The sequence below is a fragment of the Carassius auratus genome, chromosome 37 (genome assembly GCF_003368295.1).
Source record: "Carassius auratus strain Wakin chromosome 37, ASM336829v1, whole genome shotgun sequence".
NCBI lineage: Eukaryota > Metazoa > Chordata > Actinopteri > Cypriniformes > Cyprinidae > Carassius > Carassius auratus.
This window is the reverse complement of record NC_039279.1, coordinates 10,118,732-10,134,759: the sequence shown is the minus strand read 5'-3', so window position 1 is coordinate 10,134,759 and position 16,028 is coordinate 10,118,732. Positions and strand designations below refer to the sequence as shown.

Below are 16,028 nucleotides of genomic sequence, written 5' to 3'. Positions count from 1 at the left end.
AACCACCTCCCACCCTCTGCCTAAATTTTCCAGCCCACCTTGTGAGTCCTGTTGCCCACCTTACTACTGAAACCAAGCCTCCAGAAAAGTACAGAATGGTTTTGGTGCATAATGGGCACTTTCCACAATTTAGCTTAATCAACAATTTAAATAATACATCAGTGCCATTATTTATAATCAGTTGAATTTATAAGTAAAATATATATATTTATTAATAAACATATTAGCTGCAGTCCATGTTTTGCTTTTGTTAGTGTATGGTTTTCTCCAGTAAACATTCTAAAATATTATGATATAACATACTTTAATGACTAAATTAACAATAATGGGTAATCCATCTCAATACATTTTCTGAGTTTTTACACAAATTGTATGAAGAGTATATGAAAACCCTTAAATACTGCTTGTTAATTGTAAGGAAATATAATTCCATCAATACATGTAAACCAATATTTCAAAACAAGCTATCCTCCACTGCACAGTAGCTAAATATATAGGCTAAATTTGTATTAATTCAGGCATAGTTTAATTTAAACAAACAGCAAACAGCATTTTCTAAAACAATTTTTCAGCAAACAGCATTTTCTGAGGGTCAGGCACCTCCTTCCACTGATCATTAGCTGAAAAGCCAGTCCTTTTAATGCTTTCTCCAAGTCAACCACTTATTTAGTGTGATAGGATGTGAAGGCCTGTTTGTTTTAGTGTTTTCCACAGACAGATTTTGTTCGCTTCTGCCCCCTTCAGGAGTATTTATGAATAGCAACCATTATTCTGGAGGCAAGGACTCATCTGAGGATTCTTTTTAGCAATGTATTTATAATCAGTGAATCATATATAACTTCTTAAAGGGATAGTCTACCCCAAAATGAGAAATCTTTTATTATTTACTCATCATGATGTCGTTCCAAACCTGTATGACCTTCTGTCTTCTGTGGAAACAATAGAAGATATTTTGAAGAATGTTGGAAAAAGTTTCGATTCCCATTCACTTTAAAAATATATATATAACAGAAGTGAATTGGAGCCAAAACTATGGCTACCAATATTCTTCAAAATATCTTCTTTTGTGTTCCACAGAAGGTAGAAGGCCATAAAGGTTTGGAACAACATTAGGATGAGTATGACAGAATAAAATTTTTTGGGGGGACTTTCCCTTTAAAGACACCCTTCAAATACTTTAAACGAGTGTGTCTTTTTGCTCATTTTCAAATAAATAGCTAATAATTGCATTAAATAAGCTGTTTTAGGGCTAACCAAATGACACGTAACCTCAAAAATTTTATAAATGATCACATAGAAAGTAATGGGGGAACGTTTTGAGTGTTTCACACACTCATAGAGCCTAGGCATTGCCATTAACCTGGCTGCTTACCAGCTGACCTGTCACCCCTGTTCAATGTGCCTCACTGGGTGTGTTTTTGTGGGGGATTGGCATTTTTGAGGAGTCTGGGCTGAAGCGGCATGCAAACCCCAAGGCTGAGGGTTAATAGCATCTGCGCCTATTCTGCCACCTCCGGATGTCAGGAACATGAACCATCAACCACTCAGCTGAGAGGGTCGTGTACAGAGTGCTGGATGCCGCTCTTGACTAAATTCAGGACGGTTTTAAATGAAATTCTGCATGCATTAATTGAGTGATCTCTAACCATCCACACAAACCACCTGGGCAGAGCTCCAGCGGTCTGTTCATCTCACTCAGTGGTGGAGCTCCAGCATGTCCCACTTTACTGTTTAATGACCCTCTGATAGAGCAAGACCATGCCAAACAGCAAACAAAAACGAGAGCTTTATAACCCAGCATGACCCACATGTTGCCTCACTCTGTGCCCGCTTTTATTGTTCTGGCAGTAGAAAGAAGCTAGGCTTCATTTGCATAATAAATGGGAATGAAACAGCACAAGAGTGTGCGCCCCTCACCGCAAAATAGTGCCTGTTACAGCACCATATATATATATATAAGGAAAGTGGTCATATTAAGTTTTATTATATTTTAAATTATTAAAAACTTCTTGCTGACAAATGGGTAAAACCTCGTGGTTTGATGGATCCTTAACGTCTTTTAATGTCATCTAATGATTCTGGTTTTAAAGCTGCGGTAGGAAACTTTTGACGCTCTAGCGGTTAATAAACAGAACTGCTTGCATCTTGCGGAAGAACATTGTAGCCGGAGCTACTTCTCTCTGTTTATGTCTATGAAGAATCACAAAGGTACTGTGTTACTCCGCCGCGGTATCCCCGAAGCAATCTAAAATAGTCCGAATATAAACACTTATTATAGGTGCACCCTAGTGATTCAGGACAAGCAAAAACACGGTTTGGAAAATGGATTCATGGTGTACTCGCTTATTATATACATTTTTCTAAATCTTGAACACAAACAAAGTTACGGACCGCAGCTCTGATTGGTTACTTTTTACCGGGAGCGATGGAGTTCCTGCAAATGGCAATAGGACCACTGGGAGGAGCCAGAGGAGCTTGATTTTTTTCACAGATTATCTGTCTCATATTCTACTGTCAGGACATAATGACAGGTTTAACAAATATGTAAAAAATATTTTTTTTTATAAAAGTTCCCTACAGCACCTTTAAATATGCCTGAAAAGATGATTATTATTTTGTTGTTATACTGAATGACATTTTAGTTGTTGTCTTCTGTAAATCATGTTCAAATGTATGATGGTCATTCTTTTTTGCTTAGAAAAAAAAAACTAAAATCAAATGGGATGTATGGGGGAAAAATCATTCAAATGCAAAAATCTACACCGGAGCTGCAGTCTGTTTTTTTTTTTTTTCTTCTGGTGCAAAATGGCAAGGTTAAATGTCTCTTCAGTTGTATTTGGTTGCCAGGCAGTGGTGAAAACATTCCCCCCAAGCACCCCATTCAGAAGCACCCCAGATATTCTGACTCACGCTGAGATGTTTTGTCAGATTGGGCCCTTTTATTTGATATATGAATTATGTTTGTTGCAGGCCTTATAACGTAGTCAAATGTGTGAGTTAAAGAGCGATCATTCCTTTCACTCAGGCAGGGGACTAATTAAGCATACAGATCACTATTTATTTTGAAACCCATATTTATAATTCCAACTCATATTTGAATGGTGCTGACATACACTATTTTTTCTTGTTAGTGGAGTTTAATTGTTGCACAGCATTTAGGTGGTTTTGTGTGCATGTGTGGGCTTTAGAACCTCACAGACAGTGTGCTAGAGCTGGGATTACATTCGTGTCACATCAAGATTATTCTCCTTGCCTTATCCGTGCAGAAATATGATTATTATTGCCATTGACATTTTGTGTTATTCCCGTTTATATAGAGCGATTAAGCCCAGTCTTATTAATGAAAAACTCATCGGATGTCAGCTCCTGCTCACGCAGGATAAGAAAATATTTATGAGACAGAGCTGGGAAAGGTCCCTGAGAGATTTGTGATGTTTTAAATACATGCCAGGCCTGAATAATTCTGTCTGCATGGGTCAGGGATTCAAGTCTACAAGATAGCTATCATGGACTAAAGCCACACTTCTGCAGATCATGCTCTCTGTCCATGCATTTATGGTGGAATTCTGTTCTTTCACATCAGAAAGCCGAGCAGTCCAAAGTGTGTGTGTTTATATGTGTTTGAATATCCGTTAGATATGGTATAGTGGCCAAAACCAAAAATGTCAAATGTTTTTATATAGTTTATATTTATATATTAGCGAATTATATATTATACATTTTATATATTAATACAAATGTAAATATTATTTTACAAATTTACATATTATAAAAATATGTTTCATTTTAATTATATATAATGTGAGTGTACATAGTGATCTAGTATATAATAATATTATTTTTATTAAAAGTTTTATATATATATATATATATATATATATATATATATACAGCACACACACACACACACACAAACATACATTTTGTGTTTGTGCTGCAAACCAGTGCGATGGTGTATTTATTTATGTGTGGTGCAGATTTAAGTTTAATTTGAGCAACAACAGCATTGTTGAAGGACTCTCAGTTTTCACCAGTTTAATTTGTAAAGTGCCAGTGATTCCTATGATCCTCATCTCTTGTGGTTCTCATCTCTGATTGCTCAAACCCCGATTTGGCTTCCTCTTATAAGAATATCAGATCCTCTGCTATAAAAAGATCCTTGAGGCATTATCGTCTTATAAAACGGATTCAGAAACAAATTAAAAATTGTCATGTCTAATCTTCTTTGACCAAAAGTACCAAGTGCAAGTGGTATATGTTCTTAAATCTGTGGCCTGATCCAAGTTGTTTACAGCGCTAAGCCTCAGGAGGGATCTGGTTGCTCACAAATCTGGGACTCTGATTATGTCACTGCAGAGACGAGACACAAAGCCACACTCTCATTTTCACTTCTTCTTGACCAGGAGACATACATTTAGGTCAGATATATAGCCTGCTTGTTCTTGCACATATAACATTATATACCTGTCTAATGCACATACGCAAACAGTGCAGAGAATCTGTAAAAATCTGTAAATATAGGGCACAGTGTTTACTGTATAATTTGAGGGAATTTTTCTGTTTACCAGTATTTTGAAATTTACACTGCAGTGCATTGTGATTAACCAAAATGTCTGCCAAATTAATGTAATGTCTCTTGTAATGAACTTTTTCTGTTATTTAAAGGATTTATTTTTTTTATAGTGTTTTGATTTTACAGTTTTTACATTTTTATATACAGACAATGACAACAGACAATTTATATAGTTTTGATGTTTAATAAGTACTAGCAAAATGACTACTGATGAAACCTTAAGTCCAAATAACAAAAATCGAAGCCAAAAAGTAAAATAAATATTGAATAAACAACCAAATCATGGCCCGTGCAAATTCAATGTTTGCATAATATCTTGGCATCTATAATGCCTTCATCTGGTCAGTTTTTGATATCCTAAAATCATGTTTGCAGTTCAGTAATTAGTTATAGTCACTGAAAATTATACATTTATAAATGTATATATATATATATATATATATATATATATATATATATATATATTTAATGGTATTGTAGATCATTATAGTGACATTTCAGAGCACTGTAAGACTGTCTGGCACTCTTTTCAGTGTAATATTGTCTTAAACAATATAACTGCAAATAATATTATAATGTGCAAACAATATTTTTCAAATCTAATATTTTTCAAACTTTAATATGAATTTGATATTTGTTTGAGATGTAAACCTTTTGTCTCCATTTCATACATGGTGCATATTATTTATTTGATAATTAATACTATTATTTATTTAATAATTTTTTTTATCATTTTAAATGATAGAAATATATTTTGTATGTTTTTTTTCAATTTATTAAGTAACACTATATAAAATTGTCTGTTCATTCAAAGTTATAACAGTAATCTTGTATTTTAATAAATGAGCAGATATTTTTCTTTATCAAATGGTTTTGAAAGACTACATTTAATTTAGTATGTGGTGTGCATGCTGCATATGTGTGTGTTTGTTTGCATGTGTATTCATGTATCTGCATGTGGAAGTCATGTTAAGCGACCCCATTTTAATTAGTGGACAGGATAAACATACGTTTGACACACAATGCACCCCAGATCTGCTCTTTTTCTTTTAATGCTCTGAAGAAGCAGTTGAACTGAGCAGCGCAGGGGCTTAGTGACTGATTACAGAGATTGCTGATGGCATCCAGAGCCTGTTGGAACACACGAGTCAAGTGGCCTGGCAGCAGGATGAGATTTTATTCTTGGGATTGTGTGGAATTATGCCGAGTATTAATTCAGGTCCCCGCAGGATTCTGTGGGAGGCGACAGCTAGCCGGTCGTTTATGTGATGATAAGGATAAGGAGCAGCTGCTGATGCTCAGTTCAGCCGCCAGATTAATCTGCAGAGACTGTATTAAAAAAATAAGGCGCAGAGCAAGTTTGATTGAGACTTACGCTTAGGGAAAAATGAAGGGATCTGGGTGCTTCATGTAAGGGGGGTGGGATGAATCCAGAGCACTGGATATATCTCTAGTTTCATCATGAGAAAACACTTCCTAATCTATATTTGAGTTGTACTGGATCTTTATCTGGGAAAGATTATTCTTTCCATGATATTTAAGTTAAATAACACACTGTTTATGGTTTTGGAGTGTTCCCTATAAGCAGCTTGGTACTGCTTAGCTGAGGAATGTGTTACTGTAGCAAGCTCTGCTCATTTTTAGAGCATGGCAAATGACATTTATAGAATGAATATGGCAGTGACGGAATTTATTTAGTGTTTGAGATTAAATTATGTTTTGTTTTCAATATAATTTTGAACACAATCTCAATTTATTAAAGGAACATTTTGGGCTCAGTACAAGTTTTTGGCATAATGTTGATTACCCCAAAAAATAATGTTCACTTTTATCTCCTTTTAATAAATAAATATATATATATATATATTTTTTTTTTAATTGATTACTGTGAAGGACCTGATGGAAGCATGGGGCAGGTTAATAATTGTTAAAACGCTTCAAATGAAAACCACATAAATTATGTTAAAGGAATAGTTCACCCAAAAATGAAAATTGGATTAAATGTTACTCACCTTCAGGCCATCCAACATGTAGATGAGTTTGTTTCTTTATTGGAACAGATGTTTGAGAACTCTAACATTACATTACTTGCTCACCAGTGGATCCTCTGTCCTCTATCTACAATATTCTGTTTCTAGTGAAAATGTTGTATTATCTGAATCAGGAGAGAAATGTGCACAAATCAAGCACTGTTTACGTGAAAACAGACCCAAACAGGGGTAAACAAATTCATGTTGGATTTTTAGAGGACAACAGGGGATGGACTGAATTCTCACTCTGACGGCACCCATTCAATGCAAAGGATTCATTGGTGGGAAAGTAATGTAATGCTATATTTCTCAAAATCTGTTTTAGATGAAGAAACAAACTCCTCTACGTCTTGGATGACCTGAGGGTGAGTAAATTTATTCCAATTTTCATTTTTGGGGTGAACTGTAACTTAAAGGTGATTTAAGTGTGTAAATTTTTTTTGTTATATTAAATTTTACAAATGAATCACAATGACAACACAATGGCATAAAACTGAAATGACTGTAAAATTATTTAACTGAAATAATACTTGTTTTACTGAAGACTTCTTTTTAAAATCCTCCAAAAATCAGCCATAAATTATTATTATTTTTAATGAGGAGCAAGTCAAATTTTAAAATTTTTCTTTAATATACCACAAATGCTTGCACTGAACCTGGATTATTTCTTTAAACTGGGTTAGGTGTCAGTGGCTGTGAAGAAAATGACCTGGCACTATAACGGCCACCCCTTCATCCAAACCCCCCAGTCCAAAACACACGAGTCACATATAGACCACACATGCATAAACGCCTCACTACCCTTCTTCACCCTCCCCTCTCGCAGCTATAAATATTGAAGTGAAACGCTAATAACAACATGCTTGCATTGATGCGACTGTTTGGTCTCAATTATTTACTGGTGGACTACAGACCAGCGCACAGCCTTTCCCTCAGTCAGCTCCACTCTGCCACGTCACCTTGACTGTGTCACTATAGCTTAGGCACAGACGGGGGTCAGAGTTCACTCTGCCAGGGTGCGTGAGTTTACGAGGAGGTGAGGTCCAATCAAGCATGAGACAGCTTTCACATCCAGTGTCCGTTTGGGCGCCTCGGCCAACCAGCTCCCGCGCCCTGCACATTGATCCACTCGGCAGCTTTAATGCATCAAATGAAAGTTTTATGTCAGCAAATAGTCACTGCTTTTAAGGCACAAATAAGGCCGGGGTAAACAGTTGTGTGGACAGGGTGTGCTTTGGTTTGTACTCTTTTTAATTGTTCACTGTATATTTGTGAGGTATTTTTTCACACACCAACTCCAGATGTTTCTTCAAACTCATTTATGACCAAAAACACAATGTGTGCATTGTGTCCAAAATTCTGAGACCATTTTGAATTAGGGATGTCTAATTTAAACCTGGCAAAAAAAAAATTTTCATTTAAAAAAAAAGTAAGACAAATAATGTTATTATACCATTATTATTATTTTAAGTAATATTCATAAATATTATAGTTTTATTATTATTCTTATTACATTATAATTACATCATGCATTATTATTGCATTATTATTATTATTACTTATCAGGGTTTTAAAAATGTAAAGGAAAGATTATTATTATTATTATTATTATTATTATTATTATTATAAGTATTATTCATTGACAATATTTTACTTGTATTTATTAAATAAATATCTCAGATTCTTCACTATTGCAAAGTAATGCATTTTGGGGGTTGCGATACATTTAAAACCAAGAAAATGATTATATTATTTTGTAAATAATATTAATTGTTATCAAATTTATATTTAATAAATATTTCAGGTAATAGTATTTAAACAGTGCTTTAGGATTTCTAAAAATTTAAAACAAAGTATACTATTAAATTACTATTATTGTATTTCTACTTATTTAATTGATCTGTTTCAGATTCTGCCCATCTATCTCTACACTCTTAGAAGAGAGCAGGGTTCCTCAAATCTTGCCCTGGAGGTCCAATGCGCTGCATAGTTTAGCTCCAACACCGATCAAAGTAACCTACCTGTGATTTTCTAATGATACTGAAGACAATGATTGGCATGGGTTAGCATGCTTAGGTGTGTTTGATTAGGGTTAGAGCTAAATTCTACAGGAAAGTGGATCTCGAGGTCCAGATTTGAGGATCTCTGCTTTAGAGTTAAAAAAAAAAGATCCTTTAAGTGCAAAAATGAACTTTTAGTTATCAAAAAAGGTTCAAAGTTGAACAACAATGATACTAATGTTATTGCTATCTCGAAAAAGGTTAAAAAAAGGAACCAATGAGGGTTAGCAATGCACCTTTAAGTGAAGGTTCCAATTAGAACCTTTTCAAAAAGGTTAAAAAATGAACCTTTAAGGTTCCCCCACAGTTGCAATCTCCAGGAACCTTTTCTTCTAAGAGTAAGCAATTATGTGACACTGATCATATGAACTCGTTTGTATAGACGGTCAGATATTCTTCAACTGAATCGCAAGATGCCCACTTTATTGAGTTCATGCATCTCCAGCGCATCTGTCATTAAAGCAGAGAGACAAACCAAATAAGGCTTACCTTTCAAATACTAAAGACCATGCATGATGCTCTCATAAGTTAGTTTTTAACATGTTTCACTATATTGTGAAGACTGAAATAGCCATTTTGATGTAAAATATGACCATACTGCCCTCTGGTGAACTGTATAATATTGGCACACAGATAAAACAGAATCAACAATGATGATATGATAACAACAACAACAACAACAATAATAATAATAATAAATTTAAAATCTACCTTTTACATTGACTCTAAAATGCATTATACTTCCAAACTAAGGGTTAAATTGTCAACTTGTAGCTGTAGGCACACTTTCCATCTTTAATTATACACATTTTAACTCTTCCTATTATTACACTATAATAGCTGGTATAGTCTCACTAATTAAATTACTGATGTATATTATATATGTCCTTTTTAATGAAGTACATACTTTTGTAGTACGTGGTAAGAAGGAACTGCTGTGTAAGTTCTATTTCATCAGCAGGGGGCGGTGTAGTTCCACGCAGTTTCCAAACCGTTTGTTCTGTAGGGTTGCTGGAATGTTCCCAATTCCCAAAGTCTCGTGCTATAGGCGGGAAAACACCCTGGATGAATGAACAATCCATCACAGGACCATCCATGACATGTCATGTTGAAATAACAACTGAAATTTCATGAATGACAATCGTCCTGTAAGTGATCAAGCAGTTGCATTTTATTATTTTCTCATTAAACATCACAAATAATCACAATTAAACGATTATTTTATGTCACCAAAATATCATCAGATTATGCTACAATAAGGACAGCTTTAATGCTTTTAGATTTAGAAGTGGTTCAACTACCTTGATGACTGCCAGTTAAATGATGATCATACAGAGCGGCTATTTTTCCTCATCTCTCGAGTTGATGTATCCAGGGAACAGCTCGGAGCAGGGCACGCTTTGGGGTGTGGTGATGGTGTGCTCGATGGGGATGTCCAGGCCACCTCCTTCGGCTAGGGTAATGAAAGGCTGCCGGCTGTGGCTAGGCCAATAGGGCACACTGAAGCCCAGAATACCAGCTCTGTGGCATGACGAGGAGAGGGGAAAACACCATCTGAGAAATGACTCCCAAAATGTCATCTGAAAACAAGGATGGCAAATTAGTATATTAGTATAAATTGGCAAAATTGAATAATAGAAAACTGTAATACAAGTTAAAATGAGAAAAGACACGTTTTCCATCTGTTTAACATTTTTATTGAAATGTTCTCATATTTACCATAAAAAAGGACATGAAATCTGCTTAAAACAAAACTCAATAAAATGCTAAAAGAAAATTGTTTTACAGGTGAAAATAACTGTCAAAATGAAAAAACATGTACTTATTTACCATAAAATTGACTTGAAATGCAGCTAAAAACAATAATAGAAAATGCTAATTAAAAACTCTATTGAGGAAATATTACAGTGTTACAAACTTTTTTAATAATGTGTTTCACTCCTTTTTACATTTTTTTTGCTAATAATTTCCTTATTTACTGTTTTAATATTTTCAGACTTACTTTAGTCACACTGACGTGAAATCTGGCTAGAAGGTACCTTGAATGAACCTTAAGGTCAACTTAAGAGAAAAAAAAAAGGCTAAAAAAGAATATTGCAACAGAGGAGACGCCTCTGACGATAATAACACACACGAGCAAGTTGTGCTTAGTAGCAAGCGAGCGGAGCAGACCGACCTAAACCGGTCTCATCTCCATCGGGCCCTGGGTGCTGCAGCAGATGGAAGCTGGGCTTAAATTCAGCTCAGGGTGTAACCGTACATAAACAAGCAGAGCAGACCTCAAACATGGCTTCTGGATGCTATATGGCCTATAGGGAAGATCCTGGGACCATTTTCCCAGGACACGTCTTGGCCAGGATTTCTATATTGGCTAAACTATCTAGGTTTTGGCTTTGGTTTCCGGTTTTCATACTTAATGAAGGTAACGATCGTTTGACCAATAACAAACAGACAATGTACGCAATCAACCAATCGTAGTGCGTGAGAAGGTGGGATCTACAGAGAACGGTCAAAGCGATGCAAATACTTGTACATATTAGTGATCAGCTTGAAGCAGCACTGAGCATACCGATCATTGCATGACATCAAAGTACTGTGAGAGCGATTCAAAAGCACAAGGAGCCGTTTGCTCTCAAGAGCTTTCATGGTACTTTGTCAACAATTGGTCTGCATAGCGCAAACAAAGCCAAAACATAGATATTTTAGGCAATATAGAAATCCTGGCCAGGACATGTCCTGGGGAAATGGCACATTTAGTCACCCTAGACACTACCGTCATGGAGACATCAGTGGTCCATATTCAGCAAAGAATACACACAACATGAACCTCCAGCAGACATCAGCAGCAGCATCTTCAAACAATCAGCGTGACTCGACACAGCAACAATACAGATAGAAAAAAGAATGGTCAACATGTGTTGTCGTGGAAGACAAGAAGCGTTCCCTTATGGGCCGTCCTCTCTACATAGTGGTTGCCTTGGAGACACATTGTGGACATCACAAAGGAGCCAGTGTACAGTCTTGTGCAGACGCCTTGGCAGCCGCTCTGGCCATAGTAGCGATGTTCCCTCTCTGTGCAATGATGTAATGTTTTGGAATGATTGAAGCAGCTCAGCAAGAACCCGAGTTAGTCTAACGGATGAGTGGTTTCTGTGGACAGTTTTCCTCCTCTTCTTATATTATTATTATTATTATTATTTGTTTATTTACACATTTTTTTGGTGGGTTGATTCAGTTGTCCATCGACCATACAAGATCTAAGGCTTGCACTTTGTGTGTTAAGAAAATAGAAGGTTTGCATAGCCAAGAACTGCATCTACTATGATTAGTGTTCTTCCAATTTCCTATCCACTATGAGCAGTTAATCTGTAGTTTATAGTCACAAGTTGAATCATGCAAAATGAGATGGCCTTGTAAACCATGTAACATATTACATAATACATGAATATGATCATCCTACATTTGGGATGCCACTGTGGTGATGACTTCTAAGAGAAACTGCCAATGTAATGTGATGGGATTTTCACATGGACTGAACTTAAATAGCCACTGAATTAGGATCCCACAAACAGAGCTTGTACTAGGCAGCTCTCCTTTCCATGAGTCAATGAATTTAGTGTGGAAACAAATAATGCTTCCACTCAAGGAATTTATTATGCATACATTTAACCAGTTAGGCAGACAAAACTGTAACTGAATATAATAGAATGGGTTTACTGGTCAAACTAGTTTCGGATTAATACACAAATCTGCTGTTCCCTTGTGTAATGTAATGTATCACATATTAAGCAGTAACATTAATAACAGTAAGAAATGTTTCCTGAGCAAACAATAATCAAATTATAATGATTTCTGAACCATCATGTGACACAGAAGAGTGAAGTAATGGCTGCTAAAAATTTGGCTTTGTTATCACAAGAATACATTACATTTTAAAATATATTAACATAGAAAACAGCTATTTTCAACTGTTGTATTTTTACACAATATTATTGTACAAATACAAACAAACTTTGAGACATTGAGCCTTCTTTCAGAACCATAAAAAAAAATCTAAAATCTTAATTTCTGACAAACTCCACATAAAAAGAGCTGGGCTAATACATTCCAAAAAATCATTATAATGTCAAATCACATTTCAACACAGGGGGCGCTGTAGAGGCTACAAGACCTGAAAAGAATGTGTCAAATATAAAGGAGATATCCATTCCAATATGTACAAGGCTGAGAGTTTCTCCGTGACCAGGATTAAGAAACACTATATTTGGCTATGCAAAAGTCTGTAAACAATATGCAGTCAGTGGTGCATTATTCATGTGTGCAATTTTGGAAGTAGCTTAGATAGAGACACTATTTAAAATTCAGTTTTAAAAAGGAAGAATCTAGTGTCAGACCTCCTGCGGAGAACAAGAAGAGTAGGAGAGGAGAATCGGATTTCAAGCACCTGAGTTGAATTTATGTAGTGTTGATTGTCTCTCTCGAGGCAGTCAATGCGCCCTGGAGCTGATGACGTCTAGAGGGAGGAGTTATCGAAACCAAACTGACAGGAAGGGCGGAGCTTCGGGATGTTGAAACTTTGTCAAGCTCCGCCCTTTAGCAGCTGCAACGCATTTATACACATGTGCAAACTTTGCCCATGTACGACACTCCCCAAAACCTGTGGGGCTCAACTCCAGCGCCTTTCCGACTCCTTTTGAAGAGGCAAACTCCATTCAGCCGGGGATTTCTCTGAGCACAAGAGGATCCTTCTCGGTCCGAAAACTTTTTCCCCCTAAGCTGGGAGTCGAGAAAATGTCTGCCTCGGTGCTGTCTTCAATATATGATTTCGACAGGGTAAGAGTTTATATTTTATCTATATTCGCTTCTGCTGGTTTATTTTCGCAGCTTATCTTATTATTTAGTTTCTCTTGTTTTGTTTTGTCGATTTATCCAAGCTTGCAAACTTGTAACGTGAGCACTCGTCATTTACTCGCTAGTCTTCTTTAGTTTGACCTTTTGTAACTGTTACAGACTGTGTACTTTATGCTTACAAACTTTGATTTTGCATCTACACACACAGTATGCTACAATTTTAAGGTAGTTTTTTAAATGTATATATTGGACACAAATTGTAAATGTCAATGAGGATTATTATGACAACCCCAGTAGTGATATAAGCTTTAACATCATTCGAAAAGCGTGATTGTAGGTTTTGTGGGTGAATTTGTATTTAACTACATATTTAAAATGATAGCATGCAGCACTCATTCACTTTTAAACCTCTTATCTAAAATGCAAAACCTTTGAACTCCAGATAGCATATAAAACAAATACTGAAATGCATAAAAACAAATACAGAAATGCATAAACCATAAGGTCTGTCATGTCATATATTTTTATAGATATTTAAAAAGTATTCATAAAGAGGCCATTAATATCAATTTAAACAAGAACTTGCTGATACAGATTATACCAAGTCTGTCATTTAAAAAAAAAAAATATATATATATATATATATATATATTTTATTATTATTTTTTTATAAACATTGTATAATTGTATGTGGTCATGTACATTAGTGTTGTGTTTTTTTTTTTTTTTTTTTTTTTTTATTGCTTAAACTAATGGTGATGTCTCCTAAACCTATTTGACATCCAAGCTTAGGAATTCTCTGTTTTGTTTCAGGAAAAAGTCCCAAATTCAAATGCAGTCTATTTCCACAATATGCTGGAAAAGAGGAATGTTGGGGTCCCATTCGCTGCTTCCAATACCAACAGCAACAGGTTTTTTGATCATTTCAGGAGTAACTCAACAAACCACATGGACTTCAACATGAGCAACAGGCTCCAGATCGGTTTCGAGAGCTCGACACCAGCCTACATGAATAAAGAAAACAAGTACAGAGACCGTGCGTTCAGTGACACAGGAGTACCCAGTCAACAACTTGAGGAAATCCTTCAACAAAAGCCTGGCTCTCAGATCAACTTGACCCGCTACAAAACCGAACTTTGCAGGCCTTTTGAGGAAAACGGCTCGTGCAAGTATGGGGAAAAGTGTCAGTTCGCTCATGGCTATCACGAACTGAGAAACTTGTCCCGCCACCCAAAGTACAAGACCGAGCCATGCCGCACATTCCACACTATAGGTTTCTGTCCATACGGCCCCCGCTGCCACTTCATTCACAACGCGGATGAGCGGAGAGCTGCTATGAGTAACTCTCAACCAAGGATCAGCAGGGAGATTGGTGTCCTGGAAGAGAAGGAATCATCAAACCCATTCCTGAGACCGAGGGAAAGAACGAAGCTACACCACAGCCTGAGCTTTTCAGGCTTCTCCAGCTCCTGCAGCATTGAGTCTGCTTTGATTGACAGCCCAACATCATGCACGCCCACCTGCACACTCACTCCCAGTTCACCCTTTTTGAATGCGTTCACTTTCCCCGATCAGGATCTTAAGGCTTTTCTTGCACCCATCATCCCTCAGACCCAAAGTCAGAGCAGCGGTGGCTTGTATGGTAACATCCAGACCAGCGCTTGCCCCCCATCGCCGCCTTTCAAAATGAGCCAATTGCCCTCCATGCATCCACTCTCAGAGTCTCCGGTGTTCGATTCTCCACCAAGCCCGCCGGATTCCCTCTCAGATCCTGAGGGATACCTGAGTGGCTCTTGCTGTTCCTCTGGCACAATCAGCGGCTCGGAGTCGCCCAGTATGGATGCAAATAGACGTTTGCCAATCTTCAGCAGGCTGTCGATTTCAGACGATTGACTTGGTGTTATTGTTAGCCTTTTATCCAAGTAGTGCCAACATCAGTTTCAGGTCAAATATCAGTCTCAGCCGTTGGTTCTCTCTGAGTGTTTGTCTCATGATTGAGATCTGATTATATGATTTCTTCTTTCTCATTTTCCCTTGTAATGACAAACCAAGATGATGGCTTCAACCGTCTGGAAAAAGGTCTATTTAGAAGTAACTATCTTTGGGAAAACATTCCATAAGTTTGGAAAGCGTGTGAGAGCACAAGAACTGGGACTCATAAGTTGGTCATGGAATGTCACTGCAGATTTTTTTTTTTTTTTTTTTTTTTTGTGTGTTATAGCTGCATTTTGCATCATGCTTTGAAATCTATTTAACTTATTTATTGTCATGTGCAAGTACAGCGTTCAAGGATAAATTGAGTCCATATGGTATTTATCAAATCTAAAGCAATACACTTATTTACCTGTTTAAATTGTGATCGTCAATATTAATCTGGAAACCGTTGGGTTTGTCTCAATATATTTTTGTTAACTCATTTATTTTAGTGTAAATAGGTAAATAACTTAAGATTGTATGCTATTTATTTAAATTTGTTTACACTGTGTGTGTATATTAAAAACTGGGATCGTCCGA

General features: G+C 36.4%; 1 protein-coding gene across 1 annotated transcript; it reads left to right on the top strand.

Moving 5' to 3' along the window:
• The first annotated feature begins 13,248 nt into the window (after positions 1–13,248).
• Positions 13,249–16,028, top strand: LOC113056140 (mRNA decay activator protein ZFP36L2-A-like). The gene is made up of 2 exons (XM_026222683.1): positions 13,249–13,496; positions 14,328–16,028. The coding sequence occupies exons 1-2, from the start codon at positions 13,455–13,457 to the stop codon at positions 15,405–15,407; spliced, it is 1,122 nt and encodes a 373-aa protein (XP_026078468.1). The 5' UTR covers positions 13,249–13,454; the 3' UTR covers positions 15,408–16,028.